This window comes from Oryzias melastigma, linkage group LG23, assembly GCF_002922805.2.
Source record: "Oryzias melastigma strain HK-1 linkage group LG23, ASM292280v2, whole genome shotgun sequence".
Classification (NCBI taxonomy): Eukaryota; Metazoa; Chordata; class Actinopteri; order Beloniformes; family Adrianichthyidae; genus Oryzias; species Oryzias melastigma.
This window is the reverse complement of record NC_050534.1, coordinates 19,905,642-19,927,836: the sequence shown is the minus strand read 5'-3', so window position 1 is coordinate 19,927,836 and position 22,195 is coordinate 19,905,642. Positions and strand designations below refer to the sequence as shown.

At 38.9% G+C, this 22,195-nt stretch overlaps 2 protein-coding genes across 8 annotated transcripts in view; one reads left to right on the top strand and one right to left on the bottom strand.

Annotated features, from left to right (window-relative positions):
* abcc9 (ATP-binding cassette, sub-family C (CFTR/MRP), member 9) overlaps positions 1-14,624 on the bottom strand; it is a 65,830-nt gene extending 51,206 nt beyond the window's left edge. For 3 of the 7 annotated variants that reach the window (XR_002920479.2, XM_036210293.1, XM_036210296.1), the window contains exons 1-8: positions 12,174-12,429; positions 9,022-9,193; positions 5,262-5,403; positions 5,061-5,182; positions 4,785-4,951; positions 4,586-4,687; positions 4,375-4,515; positions 4,082-4,273 (exon numbers count right to left, since the gene is read on the bottom strand). Coding sequence is in view for 5 of the 7 variants with exons in the window: in XM_036210293.1 (XP_036066186.1) it covers positions 4,082-4,273; positions 4,375-4,515; positions 4,586-4,687; positions 4,785-4,951; positions 5,061-5,182; positions 5,262-5,403; positions 9,022-9,169 (1,014 nt within the window). In the remaining 2 variants the exon portion in view is untranslated. Of the gene's footprint in view, positions 1-4,081; positions 4,274-4,374; positions 4,516-4,585; positions 4,688-4,784; positions 4,952-5,060; positions 5,183-5,261; positions 5,404-9,021; positions 9,194-12,173; positions 12,430-14,498 lie in introns of those variants that run through there. The other 4 variants (XM_036210294.1, XM_036210295.1, XR_002920480.2 and 1 more) reach the window with 4 other exon arrangements.
* Positions 14,625-19,219: 4,595 nt separating this feature from the next.
* LOC112159237 (zinc finger protein 239) overlaps positions 19,220-22,195 on the top strand; it is a gene marked incomplete in the record, with an annotated part of 3,737 nt that continues 761 nt past the window's right edge. Inside the window, 2 exon segments of the mRNA XM_024293186.2 lie at positions 19,220-19,538; positions 21,126-22,106. Of these exon segments, the coding sequence (XP_024148954.1) occupies positions 19,367-19,538; positions 21,126-21,925 (972 nt within the window).

Genomic DNA, 22,195 nt, shown 5'->3' with positions numbered 1-22,195 from the left:
ATGGTTTTTTCTTCTTCATTATGCATTTTTTGGCCCCTGCGACTTATACTCCGGTGCGACTTATAGTCCGAAAAATACGGTATGTTAGCTTGAGGCTAATGTAAGCTTGAGACCAATGTTAACTTGAGGCTAATGTTAGCTTGAAGCTAATGTTAGCTTGAGGCTTATGTTAGCTTGAAGCTAAAGTTAGCTCGAGGCTTATGTTAGCTTGAGGCTAATGTTAGCTTGAGGCTTATGTTAGCTTGAAGCTAAAGTTAGCTCGAGGCTTATGTTAGCTTGAGGCTTATGTTATCTTGAGGCCTATGTTAACTTGATGCTAATGTTAGCTTGAGGCTTATGCTAGCTTGACGCTAATGTTGGCTTGAGGTTTATGTTAGCTTGAAGGTAATGTTAACTTGAGGCTAATGTTAACTTGAGGCTAATGTAAGCTTGAGGTCAATGCTAGCTTGAGGTCACACAAGTGTACAAACAGCTCTCTTAGCAACGATTTGGAAAGGGCGTGTGTGGGGGGTTGTGGGTTGCTCTGTGTCAGAAGCCCCGCCCACAATCTAATGATCTACTGCCGCTTTGCATAAAGTATGTCTTAAAAATCAAAAAGACTTATTGGTTTTGGCTAAAAAGGTCATAATACCAATTTAAAAAAATACTGGAAACGATTTTATGATATAAAAAAACATGGTTAAAGTCGGAATTTAAGTGTTTCAAAGTAAAAGAATGAGTGTGTAGAAAAAAGAGAATAATGAGAGAACTAAAAATGTAAAAGAAAGAGAACGTTTTATGCTTGTGATTTAAGACTCAATCAAGTCAAGCTGGAAGCAAATGTTTCTGCAGTCATCAGTAGAGTCGTTGGTCTATGACAGCTTCCTGTGCAGCCTCAGACACCTACAGGCGACAACATGTTGACTAGGACAACGGCTCGCTGACACCGCACTGGACCTGACTCATTCAACGGTCAAGTGGACCACCCAAATTGACCAGCAGTCACTGATCTCACATGAATCTGTCTTCACCTCTAACTGGCCCGCCTGGAGGAAACACTTTGGTCTCATATTTGTTTTTGTTCCAGGATGACGCCTCCAAAGGAAAAATAAACGTCCAACGAATCTTTGTCATGATTTCCGTCACAAATTTTGCTTTTTTAATAAAGGTTTTTCAAATATGACGTGAGTCATCTCTGCCCCCAAACAAAAACATTCAAAGTCAGGGCGACTCATGCCGACCATGAAATAACTCCTTCTCTTTATACTGTATTGGGTTTGAATTTTGGTTGAATTTCGCAGCCATGAGAGTTTACAAAATAACTCCATTACATCTTCTTCTACGGCTGTTTCAGGTATTTTAGAAACTTTTGGACATGTTAAAATGACTTATTCCAATCGAACGTGTAACAGATGTAAACGTTTGTCATGATCAGATAAAGTTTTTCAGGGTCCCTGTACACAGTTCAATTCTAATCCGATCTTCGAACAGATAAAAGACATTTTACACATGCAGCTATGGACAGAGACAGAAAAGCCTCATTTCCACTGAGTGGTCCGGTACGGTCCGGTTAAGGGTGGTCCGGTCAATTCAGGTGAGTGTTTCCACTCAAAGTTAGACCATGTAGACTCATCGTGTAGCTTTGAGTCATAGCAGTGTGACTACAGCAAAAGCAAAGCTAACAACAACAATAGAGGTTATCCAGCCGACATATTCTCATTGCCGAGTCGTCACAGGTTGACATTTGATCAAGAACCTTCCACGTCACTTTTTGACGTTTTAAGTAGGGCTGTCAGATTTGTCGCGTTAAAAACGCGACAAATCTGACGTGCGCTTGACGCCGACAATTTTTTTGACGCATTAATCGCGGATTTTCCATAGACTGTATATAATGGGAGGACCTCATAGCTCGATAGGTCCATTATTTTTACAGTCAATGGGATTTTCTCATACGTGCCTTTCCATACCGCGCGGGCGTCCCTCATCGTCCTCTCACCGGCTGCTCTCACTCGATCACGGGCGGGTCTCCAAACACCGAGCTGCTAGCTAGAACCAGCCCGGCGCTAGGACCTGGAGAGCTCCTGCACCCTAACCCGGCTCCGGTGTTCGCGTCCAGTACCCCGTCTGGTGGTACCGGCTCGCGACCGGCGCCGCGTCCCGAGAGCTGCGGACCCCCGACGTTCCGAACAGCAAGCGCACCGGGGGACGTTTTAAATGTTCTGGAGGTTTAAGCGTGATCCAACCCCAGCATAGCTCTCTGTCTGTCGGCATATTCATGGCGTGAGCTCCGCTGAGCTGCAGCCAGAGACCGCGGCGGCAGTAACAGACTGTCAAACTATCCACAGAGTATCCCGCTTTTCTCAGTCTTTAATGTTTTAAAAAACAAAAGTTAATTGGAAATGATACATCTCTATTTCATTTATTACTGTAGTTCAGCAGAGGAGGAAAAGATTTGGTCCTGATAAAAAATGAACATGAAAGTGTTATGGAAATGTTATTTTTGATGTTTTTTATTTTATTTTACTGAACGTTGATTGAAGTTTTGAATTTAAAATGCCCTTCACTTGCACTTGGGCTTTTGTTAGGCATTTTATGTTACAGCCTTTTATTGTTAAGAAAGTTTATCTCAATTTAATGTTACAAAATAAAGTATTTCTGATGAAAAATATTAAAATTGTCATTCTTGTTTTCATAATTAATGTAGAACTGTTAAATTCCACGAACCACACATTTTTTCCTTAAAAAAAGGCCACATGTAAATTTGCGATTAATCGCGGGTTAACTCTGGAAATGCGATTAATCGCGATTAAAGATTTTAATCGCCTGACAGCTCTAGTTTTAGGTGTCCCCAACTCGCCATTTAATGACATGCTGCTGTTCCAGTGAAATCAGGGGTCTAGTCGTTTTGTCAGACTCGTTATCGGACGCAGACCAAACCTCGGGACTGGTACTCCAACTCACAACCCTAACCCTAGCCTGGTCCGCGTCAGGTACCGGGTCCAGAATCGACACCAAATCCACAATTGATACCAATCCACATCTGGTGCCGGTACCAATTGCATTCAGTACCAATCCGCTTTCAGAATTGGTACTGGATACGGATCGGACTCTGGTCGTTTAGTTGGACACAGTATCGGACGCAGAGCGCATCCTTAGGACGACTCCGCATCCTAACCCTAGCCTGGTCCATGTCTGGTACCACGTCTGGAGCCGGTACAGCATCCGGTACCAGTACCAATTCATGTCCAGTGCCAATCCGCGTCTGGTACCAGTACCCATCCACATTCGGTACCGATCTGCGTTCAGGATTGGTACTGGATGCAGATCTGGTTGCTTTTGATGGATGTAGTAACGAATGCTGTACCAGACGCAAAACCGAACCTCGGGACGCAGCCAGTACTGGTACCTTAACTCGGTAACCTAACCCTAACGGGGTCAGGGTCTGGTACCACCTCTGGAACTGGTACAGATCCACATCTGGAACCAATCCACGCCCAGTGCCAATCCGCATCTGGTAGTGGTACAAATCTGCATCAAGTACCGATCCGCATTCTGTACCAGGTTAAGGTTAGGTCAGGATACCAGGGCGGTCCACGTCGCAGTACCGGACCTGATTTCATTTAAACAGCCAACATGTCAAAAAGCGACAAGTTGGAGTCACCCAAAAAGTTAATTTTTGACACAGAGAGTCCCTAACCAAACGCCAAAATGTGACGAGTTGGGAGTGAGAATGTGTTGATCCAGCAGCTCTTTTTGTTTCATTGGGTTTTTGTACTTTGTAAATACAAAGCATTTCATGTTGTTGAGAGAAGACTGCAGGCGGAGAAGGGGAGTACAGACTAGGGAAGTTACAAAAGCTGTTTGGAAACGTTGGCGCTGGTTTGGTGCTGTCTATTGTCATAATGAACAGAAGCTCCGCCCTAACTGGTCCATTCTGTTTTTCTAAGGTCCTACAACCAATAGGTGTCCAAAGAGGTTACAGTTCGGTGCGGCTTAATAATGGAAACGCTCAAAATACCGGACCAGACCGCTCAGTGGAAACGAGGTAAAAGTCTCGGTACATGTGGACCCAAAGTTTCCAAAGGTATGTAGCTCCACCCACATTTTTCTTGTCTTCTGATGAAACAACCTCCGTCACATCCAGGTGCTTCACAATGCCAGAGATGCAGAGAGGCCCCGCAAAACCCAGCAGGTCTGCCAGGTAGCGGAAGGTGCTGCTGAGCAGGATGGGGCGGCCAAACGCCCGGTACATGGAGCGCCAGATGGACGGGTTCTGGTCTGGATCCTCTGGGGTCTGTTAGACCAGTGATAGATGGAAAACCAAGAGAAAGATCATTTTAACAAAAACACCAGGTAAAATGGGTAAAAAGTGGATCCAATTTTCCATCCGCTCACCCTCTGGTCCTCATAGGCGTCTTTGAGTCGCAGATAGTTGGTGAGGGCTCTCATGGCGATTGGGAGCTTCCCAATCTTCTTCAGCTCTATCGGCCTTTTATGGGCTCCGATGATGAGAGGATTCATCCACCAATATGTCGCCTGGAAAGTGTTATTGTTATTTCACTAAATGTTATTTTCACAAATATACAGCATTGTTTAGACAAAGTACCTTAGAAAGCAAGTTGACAAAAGGCTGCAGGAATCGAACTCCCAAGTCCTGTAAATCTTCAGGTGGTTTCACCTTCTGAGGGTTGGCAAAGAATACGTATTTCTACAAAGACAAACAGTGGAAAGAGAACGGCGCGTGTTGAGAAGAGGCTGTAATCAGAAGCAGCAGAAACCTCAGTGGCTGAAGGAGGATTACCCACCCTGACTCTGATGACGTTCACCTCCACAGCCATCAGGAGCCCGTACAGAATCACCAACAGAGTCGTGATGCAGAACCGCAGATGTTGTGGTCCAACGCCGAACTCCGTGAACTTCCACAGCTTGATGGACTTTGTGATGAACGCCAACACCCAGTAGATGAAGAGGACTGTGATACAGAGTCAGTAAAGGCTGGAGAAAGTCTCTAAACAAACTTTTACATTTTCATATAATCTGATCTAATCAAACTCAACACTTTTAAAAAAACAGTTTCTTACCAAGCAGCAGTTTGGGGAAGTTGGATGTCTCTATGTTGTGGTAATAAACCACAGATGTTGTTGCTGCTATAAAACCCATGAATGCTGGCATGAAGAGATGAAGGTGATCGGTGCTCATCACCCTTCAGACAAGAAGCCAAAACACAAAACGATGATTTAGCATGAAAGCAAAATGAAAAAAAGCACTATGGAAAGACTCACTTGTTGGAGACGATGCCCTCGGCAAACTCGCACACGTGGACAAACAGAAGCAGGAAGGTGAGGATCCACCTCATGTTGTGGCCAGGGAAGTGGAGCCATGTGTTGTGATGGATCTGGACCTTGGAGCTCTGACTGCCCCACCCTACCAGAGGAACACAGAATATTAAAGTTACTGAAAAGGTTTGGTTGCTTTTGAAAAATGAAACCATTTCCAAACAGAAACATTAAAAAAAGACCATTTATCTGTGGAAAACTAGAATAAAAGTAGTGAAAAATTCAGAAAAGTAATACGAAATTATATTTCAGTTCTATGTTAACTTTGGTCGTTATCTTGCATTTAGCTTCAGCTCATCTTTTACCAAATAAATTGCTTACCAACTCAGCACCAGCATAACTGCTTTACGATAGATTTTAAAAATGTTTTATGTTAATAAGCTGAAAGGATAAAAAAGAAAACATAATAGCGCAGCTAACATTAGCATCCAATCAAGCATGCTAACTTAAAGCTTGCAATTTAGCCCGCTAACATATTGCAAACATTATATTATAGCATGCAAACATAGCGTACAGTAGCATATATCATGCTCCCATATAGCATGCTAATGTATGGAGAGCTAATATACTGAATACTGACATGTTGTTTGCTAACATATATCACGTAAAAACATTAGCATGCTAAAATATAGCCTGGTAAAATAGCCCATGCTAACATGTGCCACGCTAAAATACAGCATCGTTGACATATTGCATGCTCACATATAGCACACTAAAAATGAACTTGCTTACATATCGTATGATAACTATATAGATCATGCTAACTTAAAGAATGCTAATATACTGGATGCTGACATGTCATATGCTAACATATAGTGTGGTACTGCATCACAAGCTAACATGTACCATGCAAAACGTAGCATATTGACATACCACATGCTTACATATAGCACACTAACATATAGCTTACCAAGATGTAGCCCAGTAACTCTTTACATGCTAACATTTAGCATGTTACAAAATACCACAATAAAGAGCACACTAACATACAGTATAGCATTCTATATAGCCCAGTATTGGTCCAGAATAATCAAACAAAGGGGAGACGTTTTCCATCCATTTAGGTGATCAAACTGTTCACTGATTAAATCCTAATTATCTTTACTTTGCTATAAATTTTATTCGCCATAAAACCTGTAAAATAAAGATAAACTTTCTACATAAAGGATGAGAGGACAAAGTGTTTCTGGAAACAGTAAGAACATGGAGACAACAACTGAACCTCCAGGATTATCTTCAGTATCATGAAAATCATTTTTGGCTCCAAGCCGACTTTCAGCAAAGGAACTTAAATCTGTTTATCTTGTTTCCCAGCAAATATGAAGACAGTGAAGACTACCCATCCCCCTTTATGCATCTGTTGTTTGAAAACCAGCTAGAGTCCAAACCTCCTCCTCCTTCCAGGTCCCGGGCCTCCCACAGAGGTCATGAAACGCAGAACAACTCTACTGGCATGGGAACGCGACTGTGGAAACATTGGGTCCAGATCTGTATTGTCTCAGAGAATAAAAGTAATACTAGTAACAACATTAACCCACTGGAGTAACATCGGATACTCAGCTTAACTAAATATGTACATTAACATGTCTAAAAGGAACATCCCATAATTGTCCTTTAGTACAGTTTGTAATTTGACAAGAACATCTCAGATTGTTTGTGTAGGAAAATAGTCCCTATTGAAAATAGTCACCATTGACTTTAAAATGACAAAGCAGAAAATAGAGGGATTTAAACAACAACCAACACTGCTTAAATACTGAACCAGTTCAGGTTCCATTCACAAATGCATCCATTCACCATTGATTTTTCTGTCAAAACTTATAAAAACACCTTTCACACTATCGGTGATATACAGAGGAACAATGTTAAAACTGATATCAATAAAAGTATGAATTCTGATAATAAAAACTAAACTTTTGACTGAAAAACAAACACGAGAAACTACAGATTCATGGATTTCAGGAAGTGATTTGGGTTTAAAAAAGTAACTTCAACTTCATCACTTCCAGCATTTGTCTTCCTCCAACAAGAAAAGATTCTATCCCTGAATGTTAGAGTACAAAACTACAGGCTAAAACTAAATGAACATTAAAGCAAGATAAACTACTTAAACCTAAACTAAGCCATCACCACCAAGCGTTGCAGTTTCTCAAAAAGCCACTTGAAGCTGGTGACTTCCCATTGAGTTCAATATAAAAAAAAACATTTTCACTGTTTGTTACTGTGCAGGAGTAAATTTATAGCTTTCCACCGAGCAGCTTGGTCCTGTCAAAGTTGGACCGTCATGGCGCATGTGGGGTGAAGCTAACGCAACTACAACGGAAGTCATGCAGCAGCTCATTGTCTCCTCCTTGGTTTTCAGTTCTTCAAATATACAAAGCATTTAAAGTTGTTTGAGAGAGGATTGCAGGCGGAGAAGAGGAATAAAGCCACTTTCTTGGAGCTTATTTTTGTCGTACGGACCAATCACAACGTTAGCTCAGCGCTAGCCAAACCGCAGGCCCAGCCCTAGGCTGCATGGCGCCCTATGCAAAATTTTTTAATGAATTGTGTGTCAAACTGAAAAGAAAAAAAATCATTGGAATTTAGCACCCCCTCCAGTAAATGGTGCCCTAGGCGGCCGCCTAGCTCACCTATATCCAGGGCCGGCCCTGCCGGACTGCTCCATTTTTCTATGGAAAATGGAACGGTTTGGTCCGGCTTAATAGAAACATTCAAAATACCAGACTGGACCGTACCGGACTGCTCAGTGGAAGTCATATGAAGACTTTAATTCATCCTAAACCAGGGGGTGTCAAATATACGGCCCATTGGCCGTATCCGGCCCACCAGATAGTTTAACAAAACAAAGCTACAGATAACAAATTGACCATAAGTTATTTTGCTATAATGTCACTGGCCCGGCCCACTTGAGATCAGATGGATTTAATGTGTCCCCTGAACCAAAATGAGTTTGACACCCCTGTCTTAAATGGTTCAATAGCAGAAAAAAGTTTTCCAAAGGGTCTTCTGAAGTCTTTTTAAGTTGAAGACCAACAAAATGTAGAAGTTTTGTAGAAGAATTTATGCTGTACGGGGGTACTTTTGTTTATTTTTTGTTAATTTTAATAGAGTTTCAGAATGACCAGGGGTGTGGATTTATGAATGGCCGGAGGGTGGTCCCAAAACTTTCACTTTCTTGAGGTGAGCGGAGCAAACTCCCATAAACATCCCTGACTCACCTTAGAGTCTAGACCTTATTTTCTTATGGGTGAGATTATATATCAAGACACTGTGAGTCTATAATCTGAACTAATTTTTTTATGTCCTAAAGACCTCAGCGGTGTGACCCGATAATTTCCACATCAATCTCATGTCGTTTCACCATTGAGATAAGCCGAGATACGGCACTTCCTGCGCTGAATAATCATTCTGATCCCGCTCCGCTGAACTCTGACAGAAAAGGTGAAGCTCTAAGAGGCTTAAGCAGGAAACACTCAAACAGCCTGTCAGAACAGCACATAACACAGACTACACTGCCTTTATACTCGCAATAATCACACCTCTGAATGTTTACCCGACTTTAGAGCTGCTTCGGCGCCAAAATCTGAGACTTAAAGCTTTTTAGGGAACTGAACTGATACCGTGTGAGGTCGCTCTTGGGTATAGGAATCATTTTAAGCAAGAAATTGAAATTTTTACATCAGAAAAGTAGTGGACGGCCTACCGATGAAGAGGATGGGGAAGGTGATGAAGAGCAGGAACACATGAGGAACGAGGTTGAGGGCGTCCACGAAGCAGCCGTTGTTCAGCACGCCCTTCTCCACGCTGTAGGCACTGATGTTCTTGTCGTTGCCACAAAAGGAAAAGGCCATGCCTTCAGCTCCAACCACAGACGTCTGCAGGAAAGCAAAGTTTTACGCTGATGACACTCCGTTTATGATCAATGCGCCCAGACTAATCCGATCAATACACACGTATGGATGACTTTTTTTCTGTTTCTGATTCATATATATCACACATTAATTTGTGTCAGTCAAATTCAATAAGTCCATATCTTTATTCACAATTTTTTTAAAGAATTCACAAATCTGCCAGTTTATTCCTAAACTAAACATTTGTTGTAAACAGGAGAAAAAACAAGAGACCTATTTCACCGTTTTATTACAAAACTGTGTCCTTCACCAGTAAAATGTTCTCCTCCTCGTAACCTTCTTAAAATAGAAATAACTATCATGCTTCCCAAACATTTACCAAAGCCCTTTTTTATTCACTTAGAAATGCTCTCATTTGTCCCACATGAACTCAGACTAGAGTGTGGATGTCTGAAAGTGGAGAAAAAGCTGTCAGATTCAGCTCTCTCTTTGGCTTCATATCAGTTTTGTTCATAGTTAACTTTAGATGAAGAACACTAACAAAAGAAATCAAATCAAGGCAGCTTGTTGGCTTTCTTTTGGGGGATTCAGCCCTAATTCCTCTTTTCAAACCCTTAGATGTGTTTTCTGTCTTTATTAAATGTTATTGCTAAATTTATACTGTAATTTCACATGAAACTCCATCAAAGCGAAAACGACTCCACACTTTACTCAGCGTTTTTAGTTGACACATTTTATAAAACAAACGAGTGTTTTCTGCCGAAAGAGATTCCAACATCGGAAAATGTTATTCCTCTGATGGAGTTCAAATGTTGGATTTGACAAAAATGGTGAAGGAGCTGAAAAATTATGATGAATACAAACTATTTTTAAAGGTTCTTGAATGTTAATTAGCTGAAGTAAGGAGAAGATTGTTAAGAAAAAAACTAAATTACAACTAGACAAAATTTGTAAAAAAATTTTTTAGATTTTTTCACAGAAAGTTTAAAACAGTTGAAAAATTACAAAATGCAACAAAGGTTATAATAAATCCTTATAGAGCAAATTTGAAACCCAAATAAAATGAATTTAAAAAATATTGGCAAAAAAAATGTAAAATGTCCAAAAGTTTTTGATATTCTAAAATAAACTTGATTATTTTCAGCTTCGAATGTTCCATTTTTTAAGTTTCTAAACTCAAAATGTCTTTTTCAACTTCTTTTCAGTTTCAAATCTTTTTTTTTCCTTTTTGACTTTTCAGGTTCGAAAAAAAACAAAAAAAAAAGCAAAAAAAAGTTAAAAGTGAAAACAATATTTGAAACAGGGAAAAAAGTTTTCAAATTGAAATTTTGAGTTTCTAAACCTAAAAAAGCAGAACATTTGAAGCAGAAAATAATCACATTTATTTTAAAATAGCATTGTTTGTTTTTTGTTTTTTTTGTTGCTTAACACCAATATTTTTTCAATTTTTTTTTATTTGGGTTTCAAATAATTAAATGCTCAGTTAGCCAAAACATTGTAGGACAACAGAAAATTCACGTAAATATGTTGATGTAAAACATGACAGTAAAATGTAAAACCACCAAACGAGTGTCTGGAAATATGAGCAGAAAAAAGGAAGCGTCAACATACGACAGTAGCTTAAGAAGTTAGCTAAAAAGTAGCTAAAATATTAGAGTCTGCAGAGTAAATTGAAAGTCTACCGTCTTGTAGCAAATTCTAATTGTTTTCTGACAACAGTAATCAAATATTTTATGAAATATTACCATAAACATCAAATAGTGAAATTGTTTGTGCTAAGAAGGTTCAAAAACAAAGTGCAGAGAAAATTAAGAAAAGCAGAAAGAGGCTGAAAAGTGTGAAAAATGTTCAATAAAATAGAAAGTTAGCTAACCAATATCTAAGCAATATACATAAAGAAACTAATTTACAGACTGTATAAGTCTAGGTTGTTTGAGCTCGCTGGAAAGCCACAACTTGAAAGCAGGATACAGGGAATCTGTCAAACTTATCTTTCAAACAGCAGGCTCCACCTACTTTTATTGAAGCATCTGATTGGTCAGTTTATGACTTTAAATACAGAAACGATATGAAAAATTAGGATTATCAAGAACATTTAATGATTATTCTGACCAATAAAATGGAAAGTAAAGCTGCTTATATCACTATAGAAGTCTATGGGATTGCAACTTCCTTACTTCCTGTTTGGAGCCCAAAAGGGGAGGAGTCACTCAGTCCAGTTCTCAAGTACAATCATGGGTCAAAAGTAGATGTGCCACCTAGTGTCAAAGCTAAAAAAAAATTTGGCAAAGTGAAGTAAAATTTCAGACCTGAGTTTTTATTTTAACAGACTTTCAAAATAAAAGCACCAAAATAAACCTTACTGTCTTTTAGTTTGATAACATAAAAACAGACCAAAATGGGTGGAAGTGTTCTTCCATCTGTCATCTAACAACTCAAAAAGTAAATTAATGGAGCGTCAGGCCTTTCCTCAAAAAAAAAAAAAAAAAAAAAAAAAAAAACAGTGTAGCTGTAAACCAACCCCTTAAAAATAAAAGAGGATATAAACTCAAAGTCAAGGAAAATAATTAAAAAAAAATGAATTTTTGATCATATAAAACAACATTTACCTGAACAAATTAATATAATTAACTGGGGGAAAAAATAGAATACATAAACAACTTTTACCAGCTATAGACAATGACAGCATTTGATGGTAGTATTTCATAAAATAGTCAGAAAATGATTAGTTATAAGATAGAAAACAAATAAGAATCAGGAAGTAAGAAGTTGCCATATTTGTTTGACTTAAATTTTAGTGCCTCATTGTGGAGAAAAGGTCCAAAAACCAGCAAAAAACCCTGTTTACTTTGTCTCACTTCAATTTTTATTGATTTTTTTCCTGTTTTGATTATTTTCTGCGTCTTTAACAAAAGTTAAAGGCACCACATACGACTGAGAACAAGAACAAAATCCTAAATTAAATGACGTTTGACTTCTACCGGATTATATTCCAAAGTCTTACCTCGAGAAAAAGTCTTAATCCTCAAAGATTCATTCCACTTCGCTGGATTCTGGGATGAAAAGAAAACTGAGAACAAAGAAACGGAAGAGAAATAAAACACAGAGAAGGCTGGAGCAAGAAAAAAACAAAAAAGTTGATTATTTTTAGCCTCTGTAGTTACAAGCATCAGCTGCTCGGTGGTGCTGACTTTCACCGCTAATCGTCAAGCTAATGCTACTGCCTCGTGCAACTTCCGGTCCACACCTTCAAAACAAGACTCGTCTTTTATTTCATTGTTTTCATTTCTCAATGTCTTTTTTGGGGCTAAAAACTTTTTTTTAATAAATATATATAATCTATTTGGCTTTCAATACATTCTTATTTTTATTTTTAAAAGTATGAAGATTTTTAACTAAAGTTTGTTTTTTTTTCTTTATTTAAAAGAGCACCAAATATTCTCATTGCCTGTAAATTTATATGCCCTCAAGGAAAAAAAAATTCTACTGAAGACACAGTTTTTTTTAAGTCATTAGCATGCACTTTAATTCCTAAGGTAATGTAAAATGACTTACTTATTTTATTTTTCTATATTTATTCCAGATTTAATTATTTACCTCAGTCTCTACTTACTAATCATCACAGGACATTTATTTCAGTTTACTCTATTAAATTGCCTAGTTATCAACAAAGATGATTTCATTTAAAAATATTTTTTTAATGAAAAATACTAATAATTGATGGAAAACCATATTAATAAAATATTTGCCAATTTTTATACTTTCTAACAAAAATTTCCAAACTGACTCCTTTACTAATATATTGAAAAATTAATGTTTAGTTTTAATGAAGTAAATCTAACTGTTTTAAATCAAAATTCCATAACGTAGATGATAGAGTAGAATAGAAAAATTAATTAATATGGACTCAAGGTTCAAAAAACAAGACTTTGAAAAAAAAGAAATTCATACATAAAAGGTACAGTAATTGTGCATTAAAAATACTAATACTAATTGACATAAGACTCAAAGTAAAAACACATATTATAAACTTAAAAACTAAAAGGCTTAAAAATATGTCCATACCAGAACCTACAGATTTAGAGAAATTAAATTATTTGAAAAACACTTTTTTTTCAGAAATAAGTTTAATCCTAGACAAATAATTTGTTAAAAATGTAAATATTATTATCCTTTTGCTACAATGGGGTGTTTTATTTTGAAAATACGATTTTACAAGCTTCCGGTTGCGTTGGTGGGTCTTCAGAACACTTGATTCGACGCTCCTCGTGTCAGATTTCCAAACTTGTACTAGTTTTGGCGCAGATGATGAGTTTATTATTGGCCTCTTCAGCTGCCAAAATGACGCAAAACGTAAAAAAGTCGCGCTATTACAGCACAAATCATGAAAACAAAACCGGAAGTTAAGGCAATAAATATCACGAAGATCTAATATACTTTTATAAAATTGCACAGAATAATTGAGTTTATACCATTTTAAATTGACTTGTACTTATTTTTTTATCGTTTTGGGGGGGGGGGGGGGATTAATTAACTAAATCAAACTCGAATCCTTTTTCCACGTCTATCCTCCGCATCAGAAACGATCTTTGTGTAATGCTCATGCTTTAATCTGGATGATCCTCGCGCTGATCAAGCACGAGATTGGAGCTTTGAGATGCGGGGAAGGAAGGACGGATGCTGCGGGGGATGCTGGAGTCAGTGCACTCAAGCATGTCATTTAATCTAATTGAATTATATCACATTCCGTCAAAGAAGCTAAAGTAAACATGAGAATTAGAAGCCAAACAAACCCGCGAATTCATGGAAAAATAACAGAAAGAAGCCTGAACGCGCGTTAAATGAGTCCCAGAATGCTATTCATAAAATAACGGTTTTTCATTTTTTAAAAGATATAAATAAGTTTGGAGTCAATTTTAAAATATATTAGATTTTTATAAACAAATGCAATTTAATCTAAAATTCGGCTTAAATTGAAATAGAAAAACGCGCTGAGTTATCCCCAAAACGACTAAACTTCCAGAAAGTGTCCCATGAAATCCACTGCCTTCAATCAGTGAGGAGAGCAGTTCTGTACGCAGGAATCCATCCAAGATTCTCCTCAAGTACACCACGATATATGAATACTACTGATGCCGAAAGGAAGATTTCTTACTAATACATTTATCCTTTACCAAAAATAACAATTTTAGATGTATTAAGTTACTAGAAATCAGAGTTAACCTAAACACGAAGGTTTTTTGAATAGAGTTTTGCGCCTCCGTCAGGAGCTGATGGAGGCAGAGGATGCTGCAGCAGGAACTGAAGGAGAACCGGAGCCCGGACTTACCCGATCTCTGACGCAGCTTTTGGGTCAGGACGTCCTATCCGGAACCTCTGCGCGTCTTCCAGCCTCCAGGTTTCTGCTGAGGAGCAGGTGACAGGAAATGCCCGCATGACAGTTGGCGTCGCGTCTGCTCACAAACGCAGTTATGGCGCGCGGTCAGCAGTCGATGGATGTATTTTTAGCCGCCAAAAGGATTCATGGTTTATTTAAGATTATAATTTAATCTGAAGCATAACGGAGCATCTGATGGGAAACGTAATATTTTATTTCAGATTAAATGTTTTTGAGCTGAACAAAGAGGAGCTGCAACACCTGCGCACGTGAGTGTAAGGAAAACACCACAGAGGTGAAGGATGAAGACAGGAAGTGTCTGGGAATCCCGACTTTTTTCTTCACATTTTGCATTTAAAATGTTTTCTATTTTATTCTGAAAATTAGAAATTTGTACTATGCAAACGTGGATATTTGAATAAATATTCCCTAAAGTTAAAATGGTTTTATTTTCAAATCATTCAATTATTGTCCTCATGGGGGCGTGGTCTACTGATTGACACGTGGGTCTTAAATTGTTGCTTATACTTAACTGTTAATGTTTAAAGCTAATGTTACTTTGAGGGTGATGCTAGCTTGAAGGCTAATGTTGGCTTGAAGTTGATGTTAGCTTAAGGCTGATATTAGCTTGGAGCTGGTGTTAGCTTGAGGCTGATGTTACCTTGAGGTTAATGTTAGCTTGAGGCTAATGTTAGCTTGAGGCTAATGTTACCTTGAGGTTAATGTTAGCTTGGGGTTAATGTTAGCTTGAGGTTAATGTTAGCTTGAGGCTAATGTTAGCTTAAGGCTAATGTTACCTTGAGGTTAATGTTAGCTTGATGTTAATGTTAGCCTTAGCCTAATCTTAGCTTGAGGCTGATGTTACTTTGAGGTTGATGTTACCTTGATTTTAATGTTAGCTTGAGGTTAGTGTTACCTTGAGGTTAGCGTTAGATGAGGCTAATATAAAGTTGAGAGTAATGTAAGCTTCGGGTTAATGTTAACTTGAGGCTAATGTTACTGTGAGGTTAATGTTAGCTTAAGGCTAATGTTACCTTGAGGTTTTATGTTAGCTTAAGGCTAATGTAAGCTTGAGGCCAATGTTAGCCTTAGCCTAATCTTAGCTTGAGGCTGATGTTAGCATGAGGCTGATGTTACTTTGAGGTTAGTGTTACCTTGAGGTTAGCGTTAGATGAGGCTAATATAAAGTTGAGGCTAATGTAAGCTTCAGGTTAATGTTAACTTGAGGCTAATGTTACTGTTAGGTTAATGTTAGCTTGAGGCTAATGTTAGCTATAGGTTAATGCTACCTTCACCTCTACATGTGAGTCTGTTAGTAAAACCCCAGAGAGAGGATGGGTGAAAACTGGAAGTGCTTGGGAATCACAATTGTTTTTAACAGACTTTGCATTAAAATAAAAAGAAATGTTTAAAATTTTATTTTGAAAATTAGAAATATTTGCAACAACAAACATGGATGTTTGAATAAATATCCACTAAAGTTAAATAAGTTTTATATTGAAATTTGAAATTGAGTCTGCTGATTGACATGCAAGGTTTTACATTATTGCTTAACGATTTTTTTTTTTTGGGCTATATTTGCCCCGCCCATTTCCCAATTTTTTAGAAACACAGGGGCTGGACTATGGCGTCATTCCTGCCAAAATAAAAGCATCCCTTGAAATTAAAATCCTACTAGTTTGGTGGGTAAAAATAGCAAATGCAACTAACTTAAGTAAAATATATTTAGGTTAGGTTATTGTAGCGTAAAAATGTTGTCCCTTTTTAAATTCTTTACCTGTTTTGTACAATTTTATGGTGTATGTCAGGTTTAGATGTAAATATGTACCTTCAAATAAAATATATTATTCCTACTAATATCATAATTCAGATTTTTTTATTGCTTCACTTCAAGCATTATTTAAATTACAGCTACATTCCAGTGACTTTTCCAAGAGCTTCCTGTTCACTCTCAGAAGTGCAGTGTGAAAACACACTAAACCTAATGAGGTGTGAAATGTGTCTGTATTTCTCGATCCCCTGGATTACTTTGAAAAACATACAGGAACAAAAGATGTACTGATATTTGGTCATTTTACATCAGAACCAACATAAATTACATGTGAAGTTCCCCAAGGCTCCATTCTGGGGTCACTTCCATTTAATATCTACAGTCAGTTTAGAACTAAATGAGTTGTGTTTTTAAATTTGTTCTTTTTTTTCTCTGTTTGACAACCTTAAATTCAGAGAAAGTCACCTTTAAAATATTTATTATTATTACTACTACTACATACTCTCACTGGCCCAGGTTACAAAGAACAACTTTTGTTGTCATCGCTATGCAGATGACACACTGTTAAATATTACACCAGGACACTGAGGCCTCTTGGTCAATGGATTTGTGGTGATAAATTTTTAATAGTTTGTTGTTTTCCTCTTACTTTCTTAATCCTTCATTGATAAACATTTTTGGACATGAATATTCTTTTTAATGTGTAAAATACAAAAAAATCAACTATTTTTAATTGAATGTCTTCACTCAAATCAGGGCTAAACTTTCCCAGGACTTCAAGTTTGAGAATATAAATAATAATTTTCTATTTGATTTAATATAAAACCTTTCTCCCCCAAAGGAAATGAGACACCAATCATCCTGATTCCCTTGGTTTTCCTGCATCCTGACTGTCCTTGAGGGTCAAACACACATTTGTTTACATCATTTGTACTGAAGAACTTCTCCGCACGTCACTTTTGTCCGGCATCATCCCACTAATCCACAAAGTGATCCGAACTCCTGCCCTCGCCGGGGCTCCCAGCCTCCGAGTCTGCGTTTGTGGTGGAATAAAGGTTGCAGATTCCGGACAGAGAGCCTGGGACTGCGTTAGCCGCCGCGTCCCAGCTGAGAGGCCTCGAGGAGGTGGAGGGCGGGTCAGAGAGGAGGAAGACAGGGTGTATGGAGCCGGGACGTCAGGAAAGGGTCGGAGTGAGGAGATTCCCATCTGCAAGTGTTTCCCAGGAATCCGGGACAGGAAGAGGATGACCTCCATCCTCGGCACAGACAGCGATACGTGAGCTTCGACGTCCCCTGAGTTCAATAAACACCAGAAACGCACTGAAGCAGATGTTCCCCTTTGACCTTTGACCTCCAGAGGCGGAAGTAGCCCCGCTGACCCACGCGCCGCCCTGCAGGACGACCACGTTGAGGACAACGTCCCGGTTTGTGTGATTTACGCGGGTTTCTCCTCCTTCCAGTGTTTACGTGTCCTGCATCTGCGTCGTGTTTGTGGTTTCGGTCGCAGCGTGAGAACGCTCTTCCTGGAGGAGCGTGCAGAGCGCCTCCGCAGGAAGCAGCGAGCGCTCTGCTCCTCGCAGCACATGAACTCCCACCTCCTGCTGCGATTTTACACAACAGCCATCAATTAGACACAGACAGACCACCCGAGTGTTCATCAGAGGTCACGATCAATTCCATCAGATTTACTGTTTCTATTTTTATTCTTGAACGTATCTTTATTGGGATTTTTTAAAAACTTTAACATCACATTAAAACACGACTCCCAGTCTGCCGCATATCCCACACAGCCTTTCAGTCAATAGAACTCACAAATATAAACATATAACCTATATATCCAAGTCTTTAGTGTCTCTTAGAATTAAAAAAAAAATCTGTTTCTGTGAAGACTTAAAATCCTAATTAGAAACTTTTGCTGCTAAACCCAACAGGAACCACATACCAACTTTGACCCAAAAAGAATCTGTTGTGCAGCAGAAAATATGATTTTATTTTGTTTTTGCTCAATTATCTGACATGCTAAAAATCTAAACATTAACGATATAACTTAGTCAACTAAAAAAAAAAAAAAAAAACAAGTGCTTTATTTAATCAAGTCATTAGAATTTTGGAGGAAAAAAAGATCTGCATGTGGATCCAGAGCCTCAGGCTCCAGACAACTGTTATAAATAAAAATAAATACATTTAATTAAATAAAATGAAATAAATAAAATAAAATTATTAAAAAATAAATTTGCATAACAATACATTAAAAATTATAAATAAATACAATTAAATCAAACTTCATTTGTATAGCACTTTTCCAAATCATTTCACTCAAAGTGCTTTACAGGAAAACAAAATCAAATAGTAAAAACAACAAAGTAAGATGTTGCACACAAAAAAGAAAGAAAATAGTATACAACCCATAGAATGCCCACAATCCCCTCCACACAAACACACAAAGAATGATAGACTAAACTAATAGACACATAAACACAATGAAACAAACAAATCTCTGAGTATTTTAGACTTTTTAGTTTTCATTTACTTTTTCTCATACCTGACATCGCCACACGAGGGCGACATTGCCCCACTTTAGAGGCTGGAGTCCCAGCATCCTCAGAGCAGTCTCTTACTTTCCTCCTGGATTATTTCATCAAATATAAGAGTTTACATTAACATACGAGTTTATACAGTCAGATGACTGGATGCTGCTGCTCGTTTTAGACCACATTGTGTATATTCTGCAACAATTTCCCAAATGGTGAATGGTGTATTCTTTTAAAAACACTTTTCTATCTAAATTTATTATTATTATTATTATTATTAGTAGTAGTAGTATTATCACACTTATTATTATTATTATTATTAGTATTATTATTATTATTATTATTTAATTGGTCCAAAAATCAAAGTAACGACAAAAAAAGAAGTGACCGGAAGTGGAGTTTTCTTCACTGTTTTTACCGGAAAGCTAACACCGGAAGTGGGTATTAGCTTGACGAGGAGTTGAGTGAAAACTTCCCGACCCTTCGCGCTCCGACGTCCACCGGCCGCTGGTTGGAGCATGTCTTCGGACCCGGATTACAGAGCGATTGTTCGGGAGCAGATGGGAACCGCCGGGGCAGAGACGCTTCAGGTTCTGGAGAATCGGATCTTGGAGTTGAAGCGGCGGCTCGCGGTGCAACAAAAGATGCTCGACGCCGCGTTAAAACCGGAGGTTCAGCTTTACAGAATCAGTAAGTTCAGTCAAAACAAAAAACAAAACAAAAAAACAAAGCACACGTCCACAAAATTATCTGCAAACAAACGACGGAACCAAATGTTTTTATTTTGTAAGGTAGACTAATTTTAAGAGTGCGCCCTCTACCGACCAAAACACGAACTACGAAAATCGCCAATTTTTACACTTATCCACAAAATGTCAGTCCTGTGGCCATCCCATAATTATTTCATAATTCATAAATATTTACTTTGAATATCCCAACATGTCTGTTTTTTTAGCGAAATATTCTTTTTGAACCAACAAGAGATTTTGACCCCATTCATTTTTTTTTTAGGATTTTGACCGCTGTGATGAGATCATTTTTTGATATTCACTATCCCCATTTGTATCGGGTACTTGTGTATGCAAGTTTTGGTGAGTTATTGAGTATTGGCAGGAGTCTAATTTATGGTCAAGGGTGCAAGCAGGAGGATGAAAAACAATCTGGTCCTTCAGTTTTTAAAACGTATTCATTAGAAATAACATAAACTGTTGATGTAAAGGAAAAAAAGGTATTTCAAAATCAGAATTTAGTGTTTTAAAGCAGAGGTTCCCAAACTTTTTCTAATGAGGGCCACATAACTTTTCTTCTCTGATGTTGGGCCGGAGTCAGTTTGTAGGCAAACAGAAAAGGTGTAACAAGACATAAACATTTACAGTTTTCCAAAAAGCCACACATAGTGAAATTTTAAATAATTAATTTATGTAATCTTCATAGAAAAAAATAATGGCAAAACATTTTAAAAACTAGATATACAGCATTACCTGAGGCTGATAGCTAACTGAAATATTAGCAAAATGCCATATAATCCTAAAAAACTAAAAAAAACAAAGTTTAAATTATCCCAAACAGCTAGTGTGTCGCTGAAATATTTACTAAATGCCAAATTAGCAACAAAAAAGGTAAAATGTATAATCTAGCTAAAAGTGGCTAGTATAAAGCTGAAATATTAGCTGAGCTCCGAATTAGCTTAAAACTGAAAAAAAGTTTAAATTAACCAAAACAGCTAGCATGTAGCTGAAATGTTAGCTAAATGCCAAATTAGCAAAAAAAAAAAAAATGGTAAAATGCATGAAGCTAAAATATTAGCTGAGCTCCAAATTAGTCTAAAAAAGCCTTGATTAGCCTAAGCACGTAGCATGTAGCTGAAATATAAGCTAAAGGTCAAATTAGCTAAAAAACTGTTAAAATATCTAATTTAGCCAAAATAGCCTAGAAATCCTTAGTAACGGTCAAAACAGCCGACAATGCTAACATAAAAAGAGCTGAATATTTTATTAGCTGAAAGAGCTAATGAGCCAAAGAAGAATCACTATTAAATAAATATAAATAAATAAATATTCAATCCTCTCCCGTTGAGACTGCAGAAGGGTTGAATAAAGTCACGTTCTATGTGGTCTTGATCTGCGTTTCTGATAGGCCTAATCCGGCCCGCGGGCCGTAGTTTGGGGACTCCTGTTCTAAAGATCAAGAACTGATGTTGTGGTTCTGAAACAATGTTTTTGTCTTCACGTGTGTCCGTTTCTGTCTAACAACAGGTCACGTCTCTGTCTCTCCCAGACTCCCTGAAGCAGGAGGTGAAGGAGATGGAGGAGGAGCTCCAAAGAAGAAGAAAGGAGAAAGAGGAGGAGCTCCGAGAAGGAGGAGGCGTGGAGGTCTTCCAGCCTCCAGAGATCAAGGAGGAAGAGTATGAGACCGTCATCATCCTGGAGGAAGAGCGGCTGGAGTACGATGAGGACATTGAGAAACAGGAAACTCTGATGGCGTCTTTGGACTCAGAACCGGAGGACGGACTGGACCACCGGGGGGGAGTTCACGGGGGGGTTCCCGGGTATCACTGCGGCGTTTGCGGCATGAGTCTGTCCAGCAAGCTGTGCCTGCTGAAGCACCAGACCCTCCACACCGGCGAGAGGCCGTACTCCTGCGAGCTGTGTGGCAAAACCTTCCGAGGAAGCGACAAGCTGCTGCTCCACAAGCGGACGCACACAGGTGAGAAGCCCTACCTGTGCCCCACCTGCGGCAAGAGGGTCACCGACCCGTCCGCCTTCAAGAGACACCTGACCATCCACACCGACGAGAAGCCCTACGCCTGCGAGATATGCGGCAAGAAGTTCAAGCACAGCAACGCCAAGCTGTGCCACGTGCGCTCGCACACAGGTGAGCGGCCGTACCTGTGCGACCTGTGCGGCAACGGCTTCGTCAGCGCCTCCAAGCTGGAGCGGCACCGCAAGACGCACACGGGCGAGCGCCCTCACGTCTGCGCCGCCTGCGGGAAGGGCTTCATCCGCCTCTCCGGCCTCAGGAACCACGTCTGCTTCCGGAAGCGCGCCGTCCGCTTCCCAGAATGCACCTCTGCTTGAAAACGTTTGAGACTGTTTTATGCTTTGGACCGCTGTGGGAATGAAAATGAAGGAGCGTCTGTGCATCAGCGTCCGGACTCGTCGTGACGTTCTGTAACTCTGCTGCTGTTTGGACCCCTCCCCCTTCCTGTTCTGTTTTTGGTTTAAATAAAGTTTTTCTTTGAGTTTCCAGGATTTGACTGGTTGGATGTTAGGCCATGCGCCTCCCTTACCCTGAGTAGAGAATCCATCATGACCATCAGTTTGTTTACTTGGTCTCCGGTCCGTCTG